Here is a 22,294-nt window from a genome sequence, read left to right on the forward strand (position 1 = left end):
CAAATTACTAGTTGAACTAAATGTAGCTCGCTACTCCTTAACACTGACGTTTGCTACGTTGCAGAACGGTTTGTACTGAATGACACGTTTTCCCAAATCGTTATTGTACATTCTTGAACAGACTTTGAGATAATGTTTGCTTCATTTGATGGGTGTGCCGGGGTATGGTTTGACGCAATGAGTGATGTATTTAAAGGGAAGCGATGCATTTTGAACCCACAACCCAATCCGTCCCCGTTTTTCAACTGGTTATTCAGTACAGCACTGTTTCCGTTCTATTGAGTTTTTGATGTACTGAAGGCAGCGCTGAAATTTGCTCAGTGACACAATATTTTTTAGGAAACATGGGGCGGGGTTTGTTATCTGCCGACATGTGCAATGCGAAGACATTTATTGATTTCAAAGATGTTTTCATATTTTATAAGTGCAATAAAACTGTTTTAATCCCATTTGTCCTGTATGTTGTTTTATAGTCATCTTCATTGTACTAGTCTACGTTGAATTTTGAGCACATTTTAAAATTTCACATATAGCATAACATGATGGTGACACGGTACTTACAAACCTTTATACATTTTACATTTTAGTCATTTAGCAGACGGTCTTATCCAGAGCGACTTACAGTTAGTGAGTGCATACATTTTTCACACTGGCCCCCCGTGGGAAACGAACACACAACCCTGGCGTTGCAAGCGCCATGCTCTACCAACTGAGCTACAGGAGGGCCTCCTATTCTGCATAATAAGCTTATTTTTATTCTCATAATGCCAGTCATTCCTGGGATGTGTTCCAACCTGAGACTGTAAAAAAAAATGGAAGAAGCCATCGATGACGTCACCCCATTGTTTCTTATGAGAATGCTCAGTGGCGTGTTTGATGATCAGGAAGTGTCATTTCAGCATGTCGCAATCTTGCTACATGGAAGAGTTTTTGGGAGCTACTCTAGGAAGTGACGTTCAGGCTAGCTCAGCGCTGCCTCCTCTCATGGAGTATCTCAAGTTGAGGTACTGCAGGCTTCCATTAGCAACTAAATGATGCTTATAACTTTGTCTGTGTGACTTTAAAGTTTTCGGTTCAATGACATACATCTGGTGAAATAAAAGCAATTATTGGTACCATAATTGTGTTCGAAAATTTTTTTATATCCACGAAAATTGACCACAAAGATCGCCATTTCCCCATGCACTACAATGGGGCTCGATCCTGTTTTCTGAAAACAATGCCTGCAGTACTGCGGTCGGCCATCAATTTAAAATCCTAAATTCTCCCCTGGTTCCAACCGGGTCGAGCAGACTCTGGAATGTGCGTTACGTATCTCCACCCTTGCTACGCAAAGATAAGACAGATGTTTACGACTACACTGGTGGAGTTACGTATTGTACTTCCAAATTGCCATGTCCTTGCTGCTGACAGATTGAGATTGAGAGAAACCAATCGGCGCCTGCAATGTCGTAGCCTCGTCCAATCAGAAGTTCACAAATCTGGGACTAGTCTTTGTGATAGGTCTATCCTTAGTCTCTCCGTTTACAGTAAACCTTCATTGTTGTTGCTGCTGAAATACTCCGAAAAGTAGAAACAAGACAGAAACAAGACTAATTGGACTGATTCTACAATTGGCCGTTTTGAAGGTAAGCGATCAGTGTTTATTTATCGCGTATTTCTGAAGTTACTATAGAAGTATCTTTTTCTCCGACGATTTTCGGACAGAGAGGGGCGCTTTCAACTTTACTTCCTGCTAAACTGACAAGGCCGAGAGCCCAAATGTCATGTCAACTTCCCTAGCCGTGACTATTGTAATGCCGTTTCTGGGTGTGTTTCTATGCTTAGGACTTAAAACAGGTCTCATTTAGTTGAGTTTTTATGTTGAGAAATCTATTATTTGTCAGGTACAGAGTTGGGATAGGCTACCTTGCTTTTGTGTCAGTGTAAAAGTAATGACACTGGCGCACTCCACTATAGGGTGTTGCTACACTGATGCACTCGACTGTATGGTAGGTAGTAGGTTGTTGCTACATATCTCTGCTACATAGTTTTGGCAATGGGACATCTGGTATCATCTGGCTTCATAACATTCTGTTTAGTCAGGGAAGTTTTTTTTTTTTGTCTGTTTACGTCAAACCCAAAGCTTGTAATCAACCAGTAAATTTTTAAACAAATGGGACCAATGAGCTTGCCTGTCAAGTGAAATGCACCGACCAAGAAGACCGTCGTGGCTACTGTACCTTGCTAGACAGTTGGCCAATTGTTTTAACTCGATAGAAGTGCTTTATAGTTTATAGAGTGCAGAGACATTAAATGCACATGAGTGTTTACTGGAAAAGCCGAGGATAATTGCCATTAGGCTGTGGTTGTTATAATGGGAGTTGGTGTTGACTAGAGTGACCCCGTGTGGCTGCTGGGTACATTACAGTATTATGGTGCTGGAGTTGGATGGAGTCGAGTTCCATTCATGTCCATACCAGCTATAAATCCTTACAATTGTTCCCTATGTGTGATTTGAACCTCCACCACCAGTCCACCATATTGTTTGCAGTCCTCTCAGATGTGTGCAGTATGCACATTGAAGGGAAGACAGGAAGGACCAGAATAGAACTAGGCTGTGGTTTTGGTTCTGCTTTAGCCCTGCTGTGTGTCTGTTTGGTAGTCAGTCACATGGTGCTTATTCAATGAAATGTAACTTTTTGAAACAGTGGTTAGAAATAGAGCGTCCCTAATCTACATCCCACTGGGCATAGATGTCAATTCAACGTCTATTCCACGTGCCCAGTGCGATGTCTGTTCTAGAAAACAAATTTCTATCAGACCAGTAAGTGTTCTCTATCTGACCAGTGCTAGCTGTCTCTCTCTGTCTTTCCGTATGTCTTTCTCACATGCTCCCCCTCCCCCTCCTCCAGGGAAGCCCCCCGCCCACCTCCGGTGCCAAAATGCCGTTGGTGACAAGGAACATCGAGCCTCGCCATGTGTGCCGCCAGGTGCTCCCCCCAAAAATCCGCAGCGAGCTGGAATGTGTCACCAACATCAGCCTCGCCAACATCATACGCCAGCTAGGCAGCCTCAGTAAGTTACTCTGTATGTGTGATGTGAGTTTATACCTAGGGAAGTGCTTAATGCAATACAATGTATGTGTATTGTAAGATGATTGTGTGTGTGTCTTGTTATGTAATCATGTGTGTATGTAGGCTATAATATACATTTTGTTTGTGTAGGTAAGTATGCAGAGGATGTGTTTGGAGAGCTGTTTGTGCAGGCGGGGGCATTTGCTATCAGGGTGAACTCACTGGGAGAGAGAGTGGACCGTCTACAGGTCAAAGTCACCCAGCTCGACCCTAAAGAGGAGGAGGGTAAGAGACTGACATTATATAACGATCAGTCCCCGGTTCACATGTTTAAGATATGAATGCATCGGTCCCCGGTTCACATGTTTAAGATATGAATGCATCGGTCCCCGGTTCACATGTTTAAGATATGAATGCATCGGTCCCCGGTTCAAATGCTTAAGATATGAATGCATCGGTCCCCGGTTCAAATGTTTACAACTCTCATCTGGCTATAGGTGGGCTACATGCTGATCGGGGCTTACATTAGATTTTTATTTTGATTGTTCAGGTTCACCATCAGCATTAGTCTTGGTAGTTTTGCTTTAAGCAATCAGTGTATATGGTCATTTTTAGATATACAGGATAAAGTCGATAATTTCATAATGAGGACAGCAATCACTTTTGCTATCCGCGCTGCATGGCCAAAGCAGAGAAGAAGAGAAGCTCACTCCTAGTCCTCCAACTTCTAAATGGTCTAAACCATTTGATTATGAGCTGGGGTGAAATCCAAAGTTATGCTTTATATTCATTGGCTATGTCATAGCACATTTTGTTAAGATAAATATTTATACATTACTTGCTCTTAACACTTTTTTTAATCTGCAAAAATGACGTTAATTGGTGGTTTTAGATCAAAAGTGTAGGGGGGGGCTAAAAGCAAAAATTGCTCCCCCTAACTGATAGTGGGATGGTGGATGTGCAGGTTCCCTTATGGCTCAGCTCAGGTGCCCACATACACCATAGACATACATACGCCATAGACATACATACACCATAGACATACATACACCATACACACATCTCAGCTCAGACAGATCCAGCTCAGAGAGGCCCAGCTCAGACAGATCCAGCTCAGAGAGGCCCAGCTCAGACAGATCCAGCTCAGAGAGGCCCAGCTCAGACAGATCCAGCTCAGACAGATCCAGCTCAGACAGATCCAGCTCAGAGAGATCCAGCTCAGACAGATCCAGCTCAGAGGCCCAGCTCAGACAGATCCAGCTCAGAGAGATCCAGCTCAGACAGATCCAGCTCAGAGAGGCCCAGCTCATGAGCTCAATCAGCAGCAGATTTTAATTTAGGATGGAAAATGAATGTGTTTATTTATTATTTATAAATGTGTTAGTGCGTCAAATAATATCACATTGAATCGCATCGATTCGTTCCTCTAATCAAACCGAATCATACCGAATCGTTTCAAACTAAAACCTATCGTTCCTGTATCGTATCGGAGCCCATGTATCTAGATACGTATCGAATCGTCTTAAAAGGGAAATATGAACATCTCTAATTATACACTATGGGTGGTTTCCCGGACGCAGTTTAAGCATATTTGACAAAAAAACAATTTCAATGGGGAATCTTAATTGAACGTGATTTTAAGTTCATAACTAGGCTCAACCTGTGTCCGGTAAACCCACTGTATGTTACATAAAAACAGTGTCCTGTGTTTAGTATTCAAGGTATAAGTCAGAATTCAGTAGATATAATGTAATGCAACAGATACTGTATACTTCTGTCTCAAATAAAATAAATACTAACCCTAACTCACTCTCTCTCCGTCTCCTTCTCTCATCTCTATCACCCCCTCTCCAACCTCCCTCAATCTATCTCTCCCAGTCTCTCTGCAGGCCATCACCCAGAAGAAAGCGTTTCATAGTAATCTGACTCAGGACCAGCAGTTGTTCTGTAGACCCTCTTTGCCACTGCCTGTACAGGAGACCTATCTGACCTGTAACCCTCCTCCGCCACTCAACAACCTCAGCCAGTACAGGTACACGCACACCTCAGCTAAGGGGAGGACGGCTCATAATAATGGCTGGAATGGACACATGAAAACCATTCCGTTCATTATTTATATATCTCTATCACACACACACACTAAAATGGCCAAAGGTCGCTTGTCGAACATCTCATTCCAAAATCATGGGCATTAATGTGGCGTTTGTCCCCCCTTTGCTGCTATAACAGCCTATACTCTTCTGGGAAGGCTTTCCACTAGATGTTGGAACATTGCTGCGGGGATTTGCTTCCATTCAGCCACAATAGCATTAGTGAGGTCGGGCACTGATGTTGGGCGATTAGGCCTGGCTCGCAGTCGACGTGCCAATTCATCCCAAAGGTGTTCGATGGGGTTGAGGTCAGGGCTCTGTGCAGGCCAGTCAAGTTCTTCCACACCGATCTCAACAAACCTTTCTGTATGGACCTAATTTTGTGCACGGGGGCATTGTCATGCTGAAACAGGAAAAGGCCTTCCCCAAACTGTTGCCACAAAGTTGGAAGTACAGAATCATCTAGAATGTTATTGTATGCTGTACCGTTAAGATTTCCCTTCACTGGAACTAAGGGGCCTAGCCTGAACCATGAAACACAGCCCCAGACCATTATTCCTCCTCCACCAAACTTTACAGTTGCCACTATGCGTTGGGGCGGGTAGCGTTCTCCTGGCATCCGCCAAACCCAGATTTGACAGATGTTGAAGCGTCATTCATCACTCCAGCGAATGCGTTTCCACTGCTCCAGAGTCCAATGGCGGCGAGCTTTACACCACTCCAGCCGACGCTTGGCATTGCGCATGGTGATCTTAGGCTTGTGTGCGGCTGCTCGGCCATGGAAACCCATTTCATGAAGCTCCCGACGAACAGTTCTTGTGCTGACGTTGCTTCCAGACGCAGTTTGGAACTCGGTAGTGAGTGTTGCAACCAAGGACAGACGAACGGTCTGAACTGTTGGTGGTCCTAGACGTTTCCACTTCACAATAACAGCACTTATAGTTGACTGGGGCAGCTCTAGCAGGGCAGAAATGTGATGAACTGACTTGTTGGAAAGGTGGCATCCTATGACGGTGCCACGTTAAAAGTCACTGAGCTCTTCAGTAAGGCCATTCTACTGCCTTTGTCTATGGAGATTGCATGGCTGTGTGCTAGATTTTATACACCTGTCAGCAACGGGTGTGGCTGAAATAGCCGAATCCACTAATTTGTGAGGGAAAAAAGTATTTGATCCCCTGCTGATTTTGTACGTTTGCCCACTGACAAAGACATGATCAATCTATAATTTTAATGGTAGGTTTATTTGAACAGTGAGAGACAGAATAACAACAAAATAATCCAGAAAAACACATGTCAAAAATGTTATACATTGATTTGCATTTTAATGAGGGAAATAAGTATTTGACCCCTCTGCAAAACATGACTTAGTACTTGGTGGCAAAACCCTTGTTGGCAATCACAGAGGTCAGACATCTTTCTTGTAGTTGGCCACCGGGTTTGCACATTATCTCAGGAGGGATTTTGTCCCACTTCTCTTTGCAGATCTTCTCCAAGTCATTAAGGTTTCAAGGCTGACGTTTGGCAACTCGAACCTTCTGCTCCCTCCACAGAGTTTCTATGGGATTAAGGTCTGGAGACTGGCTAGGCCACTCCAGGACCTTAATGTGCTTCTTCTTGAGCCACTCCTTTGTTGCCTTGGCCGTGTGTTTTGGGTCATTGACATGCTGGAATACCCATCCACGACCCATTTTCAATGCCCTGGCTGAGGGAAGGAGGTTCTCACCCAAGATTTGACGGTACATGGCCCCGTCCATCGTCCCTTTGATGCGGTGAAGTTGTCCTGTCCCCTTAGCAGAAAAACACCCCCAAAGCATAATGTTTCCACCTCCATGTTTGACGGTGGGGATGGTGTTCTTGGGGTCATAGGAGACCTGCCTTGAGATCGTTGACAAGATCCTCTCGTGTAGTTCTGGGCTGATTCCTCACCGTTCTCATGATCATTGCAACTCCACGAGGTGAGATCTTGCATGGAGCCCCAGGCCGAGGGAGATTGACAGTTATTTTGTGTTTCTTCCATTTGCGAATAATCGCACCAACTGTTGTCACCTTCTCACCAAGCTGCTTGCCGATGGTCTTGTAGCCCATTCCAGCCTTGTGTAGGTCTACAATCTTGTCCCTGACATCCTTGGAGAGCTCTTTGGTCTTGGCCATGGTGGAGAGTTTGGAATCTGATTTGATTGATTGCTTCTGTGGACAGGTGTCTTTTATACAGTTAACAAGCTGAGATTAGGAGCACTCCCTTTAAGAGTGTGCTCCTAATCTCAGCTCGTTACCTGTATAAAAGACACCTGGGAGCCAGAAATCTTTCTGATTGAGAGGGGGTCAAATACTTATTTCCCTCATTAAAATGCAAATCAATTTATAACATTTTTGACATGCGTTTTTCTGTATTTTGTTGTTGTTATTCTGTCTCTCACTGTTCAAATAAACCTACCATTAACCTACCATTTAAAATTATAGACTGATCATTTCTTTGTCAGTGGGCAAACGTACAAAATCAGCAGGGGATCAAATACTTTTTCCCCCTCACTGTATATAGTGTACTTTCTGAAGGCACTGTAGCTGGCTAGACTAACTACCAATCTAAAAATGGTTAGCTGACATGGCAAATTCAGTGACTATCAGTGACTGACATAACAACAGACACTGCTGATGCACATTGAACTTGCACCTTGGTGTGTTCTACTGTTCTTACTCTGTTGTTGGTCGGGGGCCCTAAGCGACCGCTTATGTCTGTTGTTGTCATGACTAGGGACGATGGTAAGGATGCTCTGAAGTTCTACACGGACCCCTCCTACTTCTTTGACCTGTGGAAGGAGAAGATGCTGCAGGACACCAAGGACATCATGAAGGAGAGACGCAAACACAGGGTAACACACAAACACACACACACACTTCAATTCCACAGTAGTCTTCTGCTTAAAGACAGCAAGGAAATGCACTTATAGCTTTGTTGAACATCCTTTTCTGTTTCTCTCTTTCACTCGCTTTCCCTCTCTCCCTCCCTCTCTCTCCCTCCCTGTCTCTCTCTTTCTCACCCCCCCTCTCTCTCCCTCCCTCTCTCTCTTTCTCACCCCCTCTCTCTCTCTCCCTCCCTGTCTCTCTCTTTCTCACCCCCTCTCTCCCTCCCTCTCTCTCCCTCCTTCTCTCTCTTTCTCACCCCCTCTCTTTCTCTCACTCCCTCCCTGTCTCTTTCTCTCCCTCACTGTCTCTTTCTCACCCCACTCTCTTTCTCTCTCTCTCCCTGTCTCTCTTTCTCTCTCTCCCTGTCTCTCTTTCTCACCCCCTTCTCCTTCTCTCCCTCTCTGTCTCTCTCTTTCTCACCCCCTCTCTTTCTCTCTTTCTCCCTCTTTCTCTCCCTCCCTGTCTCTCTCCCTCCCTGTCTCCCTGTCTCTCTCTTTCTCCCTGTCTTTCTTTCTCTCCCTCTCTCTCTCTCTCTTTCTCACCTCTCTCTCTCCCTCACTGTCTCTCTCTTTCTCACCCCCCTCTCTTTCTCTCTCTGTCTGAGTAGAAGGAGAAGAAGGACAATCAGAGTCTGCGGACTCTGAATCCCAGGAAGATCAAGACCAGAAAGGATGAGTGGGAACGCCGCAAGATGGGGGAAGAGTTTGTGGTACCCAAGAACGACATGGGGTGAGAGAGAGAACAGAGAGAGAGAGAGAGAGAGAACAGAGAGAGAGAGAGAGAGAGAGAGAGAGAGAGAGAGAGAGGAGAGAGAGAGAGAACACGGAGAGAGAGAACACGGAGAGAGAGAACACGGAGAGAGAGAACACGGAGAGAGAGAACACGGAGAGAGCGAACGGAGAGAGCGAACGGAGAGAGCGAACGGAGAGAGCGAACAGGGAGAGAGAGAGAACACAGAGGGAGAGAGAGGGAGAGCAAGAACAGGGAGAGGGAGAGCGAGCAGAGGGAGAGGGAGAGCAAGAAGAGGGAGAGGGAAAGCGAGAAGAGGGAGAACAGGGAGAGGGAGAACAGGGAGAGGGAGAACAGGGAGAGGGAGAACAGGGAGAGGGAGAACAGGGAGAGGGAGAACAGGGAGAGCGAGAACAGGGAGAGAGCGAACACGGAGAGAGCGAGAGAGAGGGAGAGAGAACGGAGAGAGAGAGAACACAGAGGGAGAGCGAGAAGAGGGAGAGCGAGAAGAGGGAGAGCGAGAAGAGGGAGAGCGAGAAGAGGGAGAGCGAGAAGAGGGAGAGCGAGAAGAGGGAGAGCGAGAAGAGGGAGAGCGAGAAGAGGGAGAGGGAGAGCGAGAAGAGGGAGAGGGAGAGCGAGAAGAGGGAGAGGGAGAGCGAGAACAGGGAGAGGGAGAGCGAGAACAGGGAGAGGGAGAGCGAGAACAGGGAGAGAGAATGGTGAGAGAGAGCGAGAGGGAGAGAGGGGGAGCGAGAACAGGGAGAGGGGGAGCGAGAACAGGGAGAGAGAGAGAGCGAGAACAGGGAGAGAGCGAGAACAGGGAGAGAGAACAGCGAGAAAGAGAGGGAGAGAGGGGGGGAGAGAGAGAGAATGGTGAGAGGGAGAGAGAACGGGGAGAGAGGGAGGGAGAGAGAGAGAACAGGGAGAGCGGGAGAGAGAGAGAACAGGGAGAGAGAGAGAACACAGAGGGAGAGAGAGGGAGAGCAAGAACAGGGAGAGGGAGAGCGAGCAGAGGGAGAGGGAGAGCAAGAAGAGGGAGAGGGAAAGCGAGAAGAGGGAGAACAGGGAGAGGGAGAACAGGGAGAGGGAGAACAGGGAGAGGGAGAACAGGGAGAGGGAGAACAGGGAGAGGGAGAACAGGGAGAGGGAGAACAGGGAGAGGGAGAACAGGGAGAGGGAGAACAGGGAGAGGGAGAACAGGGAGAGGGAGAACAGGGAGAGAGCGAACACGGAGAGAGCGAACGGAGAGAGCGAGAGAGAGGGAGAGAGAACGGAGAGAGAGAGAACACAGAGGGAGAGCGAGAAGAGGGAGAGCGAGAAGAGGGAGAGCGAGAAGAGGGAGAGCGAGAAGAGGGAGAGCGAGAAGAGGGAGAGCGAGAAGAGGGAGAGCGAGAAGAGGGAGAGCGAGAAGAGGGAGAGCGAGAAGAGGGAGAGCGAGAAGAGGGAGAGCGAGAAGAGGGAGAGCGAGAAGAGGGAGAGGGAGAGCGAGAAGAGGGAGAGGGAGAGCGAGAAGAGGGAGAGGGAGAGCGAGAACAGGGAGAGGGAGAGCGAGAACAGGGAGAGAGAATGGTGAGAGAGAGCGAGAGGGAGAGGGGGAGCGAGAACAGGGAGAGGGGGAGCGAGAACAGGGAGAGGGGGAGCGAGAACAGGGAGAGAGAGAGAACAGGGAGAGAGAACAGCGAGAAAGAGAGGGAGAGAGGGGGGGAGAGAGAGAGAATGGTGAGAGGGAGAGAGAACGGGGAGAGAGGGAGGGAGAGAGAGAGAACAGGGAGAGCGGGAGAGAGAGAGAACAGGGAGAGAGAGAGAGAACAGGGAGAGAGAGAGAACAGGGAGAGAGAGAGAGCAGGGAGAGAGAGAGAACAGGGGGAGAGGGAGAACGGGGAGAGAGAGGGAGAGAACGGGGAGAGGGGGAGAGAGAGGGAGAGAACAGAGAGAGAGAGAGAACAGGGAGAGAGAGAGAGAACAGGGAGAGCGGGAGAGAGAGAGAGAACAGGGAGAGAGAGAGAGAACACGGAGAGAGAGAGAACAGGGAGATAGAGAACACGGAGAGAGAGAGAGAGAGAGAGAACAGGGAGAGATAGAGAGAGAGAACAGGGGGAGAGGGAGAGAGAGAGAACAGGGGGAGAGGGAGAGAGAGAGAGAGAGAGAACAGGGGGAGAGGGAGAGAGAGAGAACAGGGGGAGAGGGAGAGAGAGAGAGAGAGAACAGGGGGAGAGGGAGAGAGCGAGAACAGGGAGAGGGAGAGCGAGAACAGGGAGAGCGAGAACAAGGAGAGAGAGAGCGAGGGGGAGCGAGAACAGGGAGAGGGGGAGCGAGAACAGGGAGAGAGAGAGAGCGAGAACAGGGAGAGAGCGAGAACAGGGAGAGAGAACAGCGAGAAAGAGAGGGAGAGAGGGGGGGAGAGAGAGAGAATGGTGAGAGGGAGAGAGAACGGGGAGAGAGGGAGGGAGAGAGAGAGAGAGAGAGAACAGGGAGAGCGGGAGAGAGAGAGAACAGGGAGAGAGAGAGAGAACAGGGAGAGAGAGAGAACAGGGGGAGAGGGAGAACGGGGAGAGAGAGGGAGAGAACGGGGAGAGGGGGAGAGAGAGGGAGAGAACAGAGAGAGAGAGAGAGAGAGAGAACAGGGAGAGCGGGAGAGAGAGAGAGAACAGGGAGAGAGAGAGAGAACACGGAGAGAGAGAGAACAGGGAGATAGAGAACACGGAGAGAGAGAGAGAGAGAGAGAACAGGGAGAGATAGAGAGAGAGAGAGAGAACAGGGGGAGAGGGAGAGAGAGAGAACAGGGGGAGAGGGAGAGAGAGAACAGGGGGAGAGGGAGAGAGAGAGAACAGGGGGAGAGGGAGAGAGAGAGAGAGAGAACAGGGGGAGAGGGAGAGAGAGAGAACAGGGGGAGAGGGAGAGAGAAATAACAGGGAGAGAGAGGAGAGAGAGAGAGAGAACAGGGGGAGAGGGATAGAGAGAGAACAGGGAGAGGGAGAGAGAGAGAACAGGGAGAGAGAGAGAGAGAACAGGGAGAGAGAGAGAGAGAACAGGGGGAGAGGGAGAGAGAGAGAGAGAGAGAGAGAACAGGGGGAGAGGGAGAGAGAAATAACAGGGAGAGAGAGAGAGAACCGGGGGAGAGGGGAAACAGGGAGAGAGAGGGAGAGGGAGAGAACATGGAGAGGGAGATGGAACAGGGAGAGAGGGCGAGAGAGAACAAGGAGAGAGGGCGAGAGAAAACGGAGAGAGAACAGGGAGAGAGGGAGAGAGAGAACAGGGAGAGCGAGAGAGAGAACAGGGGGAGAGAGAGAGAGAGAGAGAGAACAGGGGGAGAGGGAGAGAGAAATAACAGGGAGAGAGAGAACAGGGAGAGAGAGAGAGAACCGGGGGAGAGGGGAAACAGGGAGAGAGAGAGGGAGAGGGAGAGAACATGGAGAGGGAGATGGAACAGGGAGAGAGGGCGAGAGAGAACAAGGAGAGAGGGCGAGAGAAAACGGAGAGAGAACAGGGAGAAAACGGAGAGAGAACAGGGAGAGAGGGAGAGAGAGAACAGGGAGAGCGAGAGAGAGAGAACAGGGGGAGAGGGAGAGAGAAATAACAGGGAGAGAGAGAGAGAGAACAGGGGGAGAGGGAGAGAGAGAGAACAGGGGGAGAGGGAGGGAGAGAGAGAGAACAGGGGGAGAGGGAGGGAGAGAGAGAGAGAACAGGGGGAGAGGGAGGGAGAGAGAGAGAGAACAGGGGGAGAGGGAGAGAGAGAGAAAAGGGGGAGAGGGAGGGAGAGAGAGAGAACAAGGGGAGAGGGAGGGAGAGAGAGAGAACAGGGGGAGAGGGAGAGAGAGAGAACAGGGGGAGAGGGAGAGAGAGAGAGAGAGAGAGAGAGAACAGGGGGAGAGGGAGAGAGAAATAACAGGGAGAGAGAGAGCACAGGGGGAGAGAGAGAGAGAGAACCGGGGAGAGGGGAAACAGGGAGAGAGAACATGGAGAGAACAGGGAGGGAGAGAGGGAGAGGGAGAGAACATGGAGAGGGAGATGGAACAGGGAGAGAGGGCGAGAGAGAACAGGGAGAGAGGGCGAGAGAAAACGGAGAGAGAACAGAGAGAGAGAGAGAACAGGGGGAGAGAGAAATAACAGGGAGAGAGAGAACAGGGAGAGAGAGAGAGAACCGGGGGAGAGGGGAAACAGGGAGAGAGAACATGGAGAGAACAGGGAGAGAGGGAGAGGGAGAGAACATGGAGAGGGAGATGGAACAGGGAGAGAGGGCGAGAGAACAGGGAGAGAGGGCGAGAGAGAACAGGGAGAGAGGGCGAGAGAAAACGGAGAGAGAACAGGGAGAGGGAGAGAGAGAGAACAGGGGGAGAGAGAGAGAGAACAGGGGGAGAGGGAGAACAGGGAGAGGGAGAGAGAGAACAGGGGGAGAGGGAGAGAGAGAACAGGGGGAGAGGGAGAGAGAGAACAGGGGGAGAGGGAGAGAGAACAGGGAGAGAAGGAGAGAGAGAACGGGGGAGAGAGAGAGAACAGGGGGAGAGGGAGAGAGAGAACAGGGAGAGGGAGAGAGAGAGAACAGGGAGAGGGAGAGAGAGAGAACAGGGGGAGAGAGAGAGAACAGGGGGCGAGGGAGAGAGGGAGAACAGGGAGAGAAGGAGAGAGAGAATAGGGGGAGAGGGAGAGAGAGAGAACAGGGGGAGAGAGAGAACAGGGGGAGAGAGAGAGAACAGGGGGAGAAGGAGAGAGAGAACAGGGAGAGAAGGAGAGAGAGAACAGGGGGAGAGGGGGAGAGAGCGAGAACAGGGAGAGAGAGAATATAAGGGAGATTCTGAGTTGTATAGGGGAGAGGGTTATCCTATAGAATGGTTTTAAACTGTTTAATTGTGTTGTCTTGTCATTGATGAAAATAGTCTCTCTTTTGTTTTGCCTGTGTACCTGTGTATCTTGGTGTGTGTAGAGAATCTCTTGAGGGTCTGAATGGCAGTATTGGTTCAGGAGAAGGCTGTTATTCCCCCGATGGTTTAGACCAGAGTACAGGGTCGTACGCCTTCGAACCTGGCTCCCCCCTCCCTCCCCCTGCTCCCGATGACTTCCTGCCCCCTCCACCCCCAGACATGGCGTAAGTAGCAGATGGAGGGGAACAGTGTATGCACCTTATAATTGACCAAACACATTTTATGCTACTTTAGCATTGTTAGCATTAGCGTTTACTCACCAGTCAACACCCTTCATCTCAAGTGGTCAAAATCGTTTGGACCAAGTTGTTTGGATACAGTGCATTTTGGAGAATCGGTGCGCTGTCCCTAATCCATCCCGTGCTCTCTCATTGACAGTTATCATGACGGACAGTACGGAGCACCAACCCAGAAGCGCACCAGCGTTCTGAGCCCCACACACCCTCCTCCAGCCCCTCCCATGCCCTCTTCTGCTCCCATTGGCTCCCGGCCCAACCTGGCCCCTCCCCCTGCCCCACCTCCCTCTCCCCCCTCTGGCTTTGGAGTCCCTCTCCCTCCTCCCCCCTCTGGATTTGACTCCTCCCCTCCCCCTCATCTCTTCTCCTCTACCTATCCCTCCCCCCCTTCCCCACCTCCCCATTTCTCCCAGACCTCCATCTCTCCGCCTCCTCCCCCCTCTCTCCCCCAGGGTGGTGGCGCACCTCCTCCTCCTCCTCCCCCGCCTCCCCCAGGCCCTCCTCCCCCCTCTTCTGGCCCTCACCCCCGTCCTTCTCCATTGGGGCTCCCCCTCCTCTCAAACCCACCCAGGTTCAGCCAGAAGCCCCCGCTGATGCTCACAATGACCTGCTGTCAGCTATCCGGCAAGGTACGACACACACAGACAGACAGACAGACAGATAGATAGATACAAGCACACATAAACACACCCTAACCCCCCCCTTCTCTGGCAGGTTTTAACCTGCGTAAGGTGGAGGAACAGAAAGAGCAGGAGAAGAAGGATAACTACGGCAATGACGTGGCGGCCATCTTGTCTCGCCGTATTGCTGTGGAGTGCAGCGACAGCGAGGACGACTCCTCGGAGTTGGACGATGACGATTGGTCCGAGTGAGACCTCCTTCATCACCGCCACGGTCTTCCTCAGTCCTCCTCAGAGAGAATGCGTCATGTCCTTTTGCCATTACTTATTTATAACCAATGATCTGAGGAGTAGAGGGCCAAAGACAAGTGTGTCCTCAGGGTTCCACACTCCTGTCTAAGCCAATCACATTCCCTGTATGCTTTATGTATGACTTAACTGAGAAGCCAATGACTTAAGTATGGAGAACGGTCCAAATATAAAAAAGCCAATTATTTCTAAGGGGCAGAGGGCCAAAGGTGTGTGTGTGTGTGTGTGTGTAATGAGAATTATTCTCACAGATAACGTACAGTATATCGTATAGATATTGATCCTTACATGCATACACAGACACACAGTCCCATAATGGTATAATTGATGAACTGTGTTATGTATTAAGAATCATATTTTACGTAAAGATAGTTAAAAGATGTGCTAAATAAGACACACAGCACAAAGAAAGGTTTTTATTGCAGTTTTCTTTTTTTTCCTCCTGTCTTTCGCTCTGTTGTTGGCATGGGAATGGTTACCTAGGTGACGGAGGGACTTACTCATAGGTGGGGGGGATAGAAAGAGAATGTATTTATATAAATAGGAGGACGTTCAGCAGAACCAAGTCTTCTGAACCTTATCTAAACGTTCTGTAACATTCCGAGTCAGCTCTAGCTCAAAAACACAATGTCCCCTGACTGTCAAAACATGCTCTGCCCAATAAGTGATCCCTCTTTTGCCCCTAGACCCGCCCCTCCATAAGTGCCTTTTGCTTTTCATGTTCATATGCGAGGAGGACGAAGTTACCCTTAGACAGTAATCTAGGGTCAGGTTGCTTATTTCCCCATCACCGTAGGATTGGAGTATGGGTAACTGATCCTAGATCTGTGTCTGAGACAACTTGATTGTCTTCTGTTTTAGTGCCTTCTGTTTGTTTGAAATCCAAAGTGTAAAGCCACAATCAGACCTGAACATGTTATTATCCAACCACCTGTTTCTGCATGTCTTGTCTGTCTCTCAACTTTATCAGTGATGATTATTACAATAATAAAGATACAATGAACTACAGTGTGTGTGTCTGTCAATGGGTTCCTGTCCAGTTTTTGTCCACGTGTTTCACTTTGTCAATCCAGATGTTCAAGATCCTCCTATAGAAGAAAGTGGAGTTGGATTGGACACACCCTTCAGAACCGTCCATCAACATCACCCTTCAGAACCGTCCATCAACATCACCCTTCGGAACCGTCCATCAACATCACCCTTCAGAACCGTCCATCTAACATCACCCTTCAGAACTGTCCATCAACATCACCCTTCAGAACCGTCCATCAACATCACCCTTCAGAACCGTCCATCAACATCACCCTTCAGAACCGTCCATCAACATCACCCTTCAGAACCGTCCATCAACATCACTTGGGTCCCTCCAGGGGATAAGAAACAGAGGGAGAGGAGTCCAGGCAGAAATTACAGAGTGGCCTCAACTGGTGTGACCTGGAAATTTGGCCTGAACTGAGTGAGATGGAGGACATTCTTCAATAGCCTGTGCTCCTTATAGGAGCCAAGGGCTTCAAGGCCCAGTAAAGAAAAATTTGATTTTCCTGTTTTATATATATATAGTTCCACACTATGAGGTTGGAAGAATACTATGAAAATGATGATAATGCCCTTTTAGTGTAAGAGCTGTTTGAAAAGACCCCTGAAATTTCAGCTTGTTTTGGTGGAATGGAGTTTTGGGCTGCCTGGTGACATAGTAAATTAGTTAATAGACCAATACTAAAGATTTCCAAACCTCTAGGCCAATAACAGTTTTCGGTTTCCCACTCAGACCACTTGCAGACAGTCTGTTATGTGAATTATTTAACCAACTATTTCAGTGTCTCTGTGCGTCTCCCAAAATCAAGAAACGGTCCCGGTCTGCATAGTCCGAGATTTATTCATTGAGAATTCTGCCATCACAATTTCAGAGTCCATCTTTAATACTCACACGTCATACAAAAATCCCTCCCCTCTTTAGGGTGGCTGTAGTTTTCCACTTTAAAACTGCTCTCCTGACCATCAGTACACACACACGCACACCCACATGTATTCCTTAGTTATCGCCGTCCTCACAATATCCTGCATACTCCTTATAAAGCCTAACAGTTTCTCTCCTCGCTAAATTGGGAGGCCCCCTTATCTTGGTTTCTCAGTTGTCTGTAGACAGTTCTCCTTGTCCTTTGTTGTCTGGTCTAACTTTTACTCACATTGCTAAATAGTAGCTCAATGTCATAGTCTTTACTGGTCCTACACTCACACATTCACACAGTTTCAGGGTGTAATAATTAGTCATTAATAATTAATCTATCAATCCACCCTTTGACTAAATATTACACACATACTCACAAAATATATGTTGTTATAGAAATGAATCATACACATTGAAGCATATAAGTTGATTTGCATATAAAAACATTAAAGATTGTCTCATTCAATACAGGTTCATCAGGGTTACCCCATGATTAAAAGCGTAACGTTACTCTTTAGCAATGGTACCTAACCTGTTTACCCACTATCTGGAAACAACAGTCTAAGCCTATAGTGAAGAACATTTGCTTCATCACATCCTGCAACATCGGTTAACTAGTACATCATACTTAAAACAAGACTTTAATACACAAAATATCATTACAATAACTTTTAAACTAGAGATTTATAGTTCTAGGAAAACATCCAGTCTCAAACTATCTGAATCGTTGTCGTCCTCCACCAAGCCTGGTGGGTCATATTCTTCATTCCTTAGGTCGGAGTCCGTGATTGGGCCGTATCTCACCATCTGTTGGGAAACTGCATACTCCAACGCCTTGCTCACCAACCCTCGGACACAGGGAATAAGACAACATCCACAAAGAACAAGCATACCCATAGACACGATTGCCGCGCCTAAAATAGTTACAACAATAGTTTTCCATTTACCAAACATGTTATCAAACCAACCAACCATTGATGTATTCACCCCCCAGTTCTCAGCCCATTCTTTACTTAATGCAGTGAGACCTGCCAGTGCTCTAGTTACTGTACCATCTGGGGCTGTATTGTTGGGGATAAACATACAACAATGACCTCCCACCATCTTGTAAATCCGCCCTTCTCTGCTAAAAGCATTTTGAGAACCAAACTATTCTGCAGGTCATGAGTGAGGTGGCGGATAGTTGGCCTAAGATTATCTTCACTGCATCCCTTGTCTAATTAACAAACCTTTGTAGATGTAATTAATCGAGTCAACATTTTTATCAATTGTAACCCACCAGAAAAACGTTGTTGTAAACCCTTCTCCAATTTGATCTGTGGTTCGCATTACTTTGGTGTCTATAACATTGATAATCTCCGGGGTTCATGGTGAATTGGGGTGCCTTAGTATTATCCTTTTTAAGAGTGGTTATTTTAATATCAGAACAATTAGGTGAGGTTTGGTTTGATCCCAAATCTATCACACAAGAGAACATGGTCTGAGGCATAGGTGCAGTTACAAGGGTTGGCCTACCTGTTGAACAGGCATAACAATTAGTTTGACCCAACGCCCTAGCTGTGTAGTTCATCCACCTTACCTAGAAGTTCTCATTTGAAATTCCTTCTACTTCTCCTTGGTTCATTTCCTGCAAGAGGAAATATTCTACCCTTGGTGGTTTAGTGCTATTTAGGATTCCTTCTGATGGCCTTCCAAGCGGTATTAGACTAGTTTTTTGGTACCTCTGCTGATAACATTAGATCTACCTGCTGTTCTGTCTCGGGGGTGGAAGATTCATTTCTCTCCTGAAAAATGAACCTCAAACATATATCTGCCCCGAAATTATCAACACAGGCCCAATAGTTCCTTGCTATGTCATCTTGCATAATTGACTTTACCGTTATCATCAGTTCCGTTTTACATTTATCATGGGTTTGTTTAATTCCCCATCGGTGTACTGCGTCCATCCCATTCTCATAGTATGTTCCCCAGGTATGTTTAAACACCCTTGCCCAAGGACATGAGTGTTCCCCAGTGCAAATGTATTTACCATACCTTCTAGAACCTAACTTTCTTGTACACGCCCCCTCCTTACCAAAGCCCCCAAAACCTCCTATCTCTTCATGGGAGAAGTCGAATGGTATCTTGAATCCCCCATCTTGTCCTAAACTGACTAACTATTAAAATAATAATTCCCCCAATAGTCTTTCTTGGTTTCAGTATTTCTACGAGATCGAATCAGTGCCTTGGTATTATTTTGTTCATAATGTCCCTGTTTAGGTTGACCTGGATTAATCCATAATATGGTTAACATGATGATGCAGCTCCGAGTCCCCAAAAATCCCCAAAACCGCCATCCCAATCCTGTCACTGACCCACCTGCCTGGTACTTCCCCATACCCACACCTCTATAAACACCCCACAGTGATGAAAGGTCGGGGTAGGGTTTCTTCGTTAACAGAGTTTACCCCCGAACCCTAGTGGTTCAGTTCTTCTCTTTAACTCTGCGTGTGTTCAACGGTGTTGGTATGTGGGCCCACCTTTTTGCAGTGGGTAACGTGGACCCAAGTGGCTCTCTCAGCTATTCTTATAGCGAAGGCAGTTACGAATAGGACTTGGTATGGTCCCTCCCAGCGTGAGTGCTTTCGATCCTTTTTCCTCAACGATTGGATCCACACCCAGTCTCCAGGTTATATACTATGAATCACCTTCTCCTTTAATTCTCCTGTAGGACACAAATTCTTAGATATACGGTTAATGAACAATTTTCTCATGTGTTCTGCTAGTGTATTCTCTAGTTCTATGTCTGCCTGTTCTGGTCCTGCCAACTGTGGCATTCTGTAAGGTCTTCCAAACACTTTCTCAAAGGGGGATAACCCATCTTTATCTGGGGTTACTCTAACTTTCCAATTGCTGGAAGGGGTACTTAGCCGGAGGATACTCACCCTGTGGTGCCCTTTGTCTGCCCTGTGATTATTTTGAGCACAGATAACACATCTTGAACAAAAGTTTATATTTTGTAATAATTAGTAATCCCATATGCAACAAAGTGTTGTCTAATCTGCTCTACCATCCATCCCTTCCGTTGACACATGGCTCTGCCCGTGTGTCAATATTGCAGCATATCTAAACAGTAATTTCGGGAGAATTGGTAAGCTGTCTTTGACCCATATTCCTTCCTTATTTACTGCGCCTTGCTTCACCCATCTGTGAACTTCCTTAATTGGGTCCCTACTGTAGCTCTCTGTAAGTAGATCTCTATCTATCGAAACTTCCTCTTTTGACAGCTGACTGGGACCAGAGAAGTGTTTTAACCCTGCTGACCACATTTGATAATACCTCAACTTACTTCTATCCCGTAAAAGTAATCCAAGATTAGTACAATTTACTAGCAACAGCTTTCCCTCATTCAGGGAAAGCTCTCTCTCTCTCTCTTCTGTTATTTTATGGTTCGAATCATATATATTATTACCAAATTATAAATTTCTTCACACTTTTCACAGTACTATAAATTACCCTCAACTTGGTAAAATAAACTATCTTAAAGTCCTCCTCTAATGCCTTTAGAATTTACCAGTGTGGATGATCAATTAACACCAGAAAGTCAAAACAGATTTCAGAGGCAATTGAAATCATTCAACGAACTGTTCCATCCCATAGTATCCTAAACATTACCATCATTCTAAATATTTCATAAATGTTACTTATTCCAAGTGTTCATTAAGTCCTCATGACATTTATTCTCATAAGAAATCATGTATACCCTAAACTCAGTCAAAACAGAAAAACTCCATAAAATTCACTGTGTGTGCTCCTTTAAGACTTATCACCTTTGACCTGTTGAAAACCCCCTAAAATCAAAATAACAAGGCTTTATAAACATCATACTAGGTGTGTTGTTTATTTGAAAACCCCAATTAAAAAACAACAACCAAAAATAGCCAGCCCCACTTAATTTGGTAGCTCACTTTCACGACCTAAATACTGCCTAACTCCACTAAACTGCTCCCCCTAGCCCTGGGCAACATTCCAATTAGATAAGCGAATCTCTTTCTCCTGGAAGATAAATTATTCATTTTGTTAACCTTCAATTACCATCAGTAATCTAAAGATGGTAAGTACACACAAAACATGATACAGATATCCCCAGTCCTAACTCATCAATAATCGTTTGTATCAATCTAATTCCTCATAACTAATCCATAAAACCACTCAAAATACCTAAAGTATACAATTATTATGTTTAATTGATTACCCTTCAGATCATATCCTCTTTAAATCTCACAATGATTATTGAACCCCTAAATCTGCTCCATGTGATCTCATCTCAAATGATCCATTATCAATTATTTGATCAACACCATAGGAAAATCTGTCTCCCCTTCTATTGTTCCTGTTGCCCCTGTAAATGTCATATTTCATTCATTAGCCAATACAATCACATGCTCCATGTAAGTAAGACATTATATTTTATCCCAGGCATCCCCTTAACATAATGCTATAGGAGACTTCCATCAATCCTGGAAGACAGTATATAATACCACGTTTCATTAAGTTCACTACTAATATAACCCCATAACCCCTTTCTATTAATTTAATCATTGCAACCTGTTGCATTGATGTTTTTAAAATATAAACCTATTGTTTAATAACTTCATACTTATAACTAATGTTTATTCAATCCATCATCCTAATAGTTACAACTATATCCCATTGTTCAACGTACCATAAACAGATTATCGTTTTAGAAATCACCAATTATTTTCATACACCACTGGTGTTACTCAACCTATACAATAAAGTAATAACCATTAGAATTTGTCAAAGAAATGCTTCTCATTCAACTATTCAACCTTCTGCTCGATACAGTCAAGCAAGTACAACTCTTTTACCCGCGAACTAGAACCATAATTATTTTCCTTTGTTCTCAATTCAAATCATTGTCCCAACTCTATAGCAATTTCGAGTTTGCTATTCAATTTCTTTAACTGTTCTCTCTGATTAGGCCCTAATTAATAAAACAAATACTTGCTATCGTTGATAAGCATACATTTAATTATATTCCTATCATTTGAACTATGTACTGTCTCTCACCCCCCCCCTCCCCTCCCCGCTCCTTCCTACACAATGGGGGAGGCGCGGGGACCTGCCCTAATCATCTTCCTTCTTACGAAATCATGTCATTAGTCCTTGTAACCACAACCCATTACTACTTAATAACATATTTTCATAGACCTTTCTAGAATACTTATCTACTTAAGCTATCTAATTCAACCTTTCACATTTCCCAATCCACCTAGTAATCTAGGTCCATAGCCCCAATGCGAAAGCTTTACCCACTGTCCCTACCTGGGTTCGAACCAGGGACCCTCTACATACATTGCCAGTCACTCCACAAAATCCGCGATCCTTTCAAAGCAACTACTTCCAGTTCATAGAGCAAGTGACGTCACCAAATGAAAACCGCACTAGCTCTCACCTCATTCAGCAACACAAAAACTATC

The 22,294-nt window shown here is 46.5% G+C and overlaps 1 protein-coding gene across 1 annotated transcript; it reads left to right on the forward strand.

Moving 5' to 3' along the window:
- The first annotated feature begins 1,482 nt into the window (after positions 1–1,482).
- Positions 1,483–15,871, forward strand: LOC121572253 (wiskott-Aldrich syndrome protein family member 2-like). Its single transcript, XM_041884223.2, is given in 10 exon segments — positions 1,483–1,628; positions 2,895–3,057; positions 3,207–3,341; positions 4,935–5,088; positions 7,899–8,016; positions 8,658–8,779; positions 13,701–13,862; positions 14,077–14,470; positions 14,473–14,563; positions 14,649–15,871. Coding segments are annotated over 9 exon segments (1,467 nt in total). The 5' UTR covers positions 1,483–1,628; positions 2,895–2,924; the 3' UTR covers positions 14,807–15,871.
- The last annotated feature ends 6,423 nt before the right edge of the window (positions 15,872–22,294 follow it).

This window comes from Coregonus clupeaformis, chromosome 8 (genome assembly GCF_020615455.1).
Source record: "Coregonus clupeaformis isolate EN_2021a chromosome 8, ASM2061545v1, whole genome shotgun sequence".
In the NCBI taxonomy this organism is placed as follows: Eukaryota; Metazoa; Chordata; class Actinopteri; order Salmoniformes; family Salmonidae; genus Coregonus; species Coregonus clupeaformis.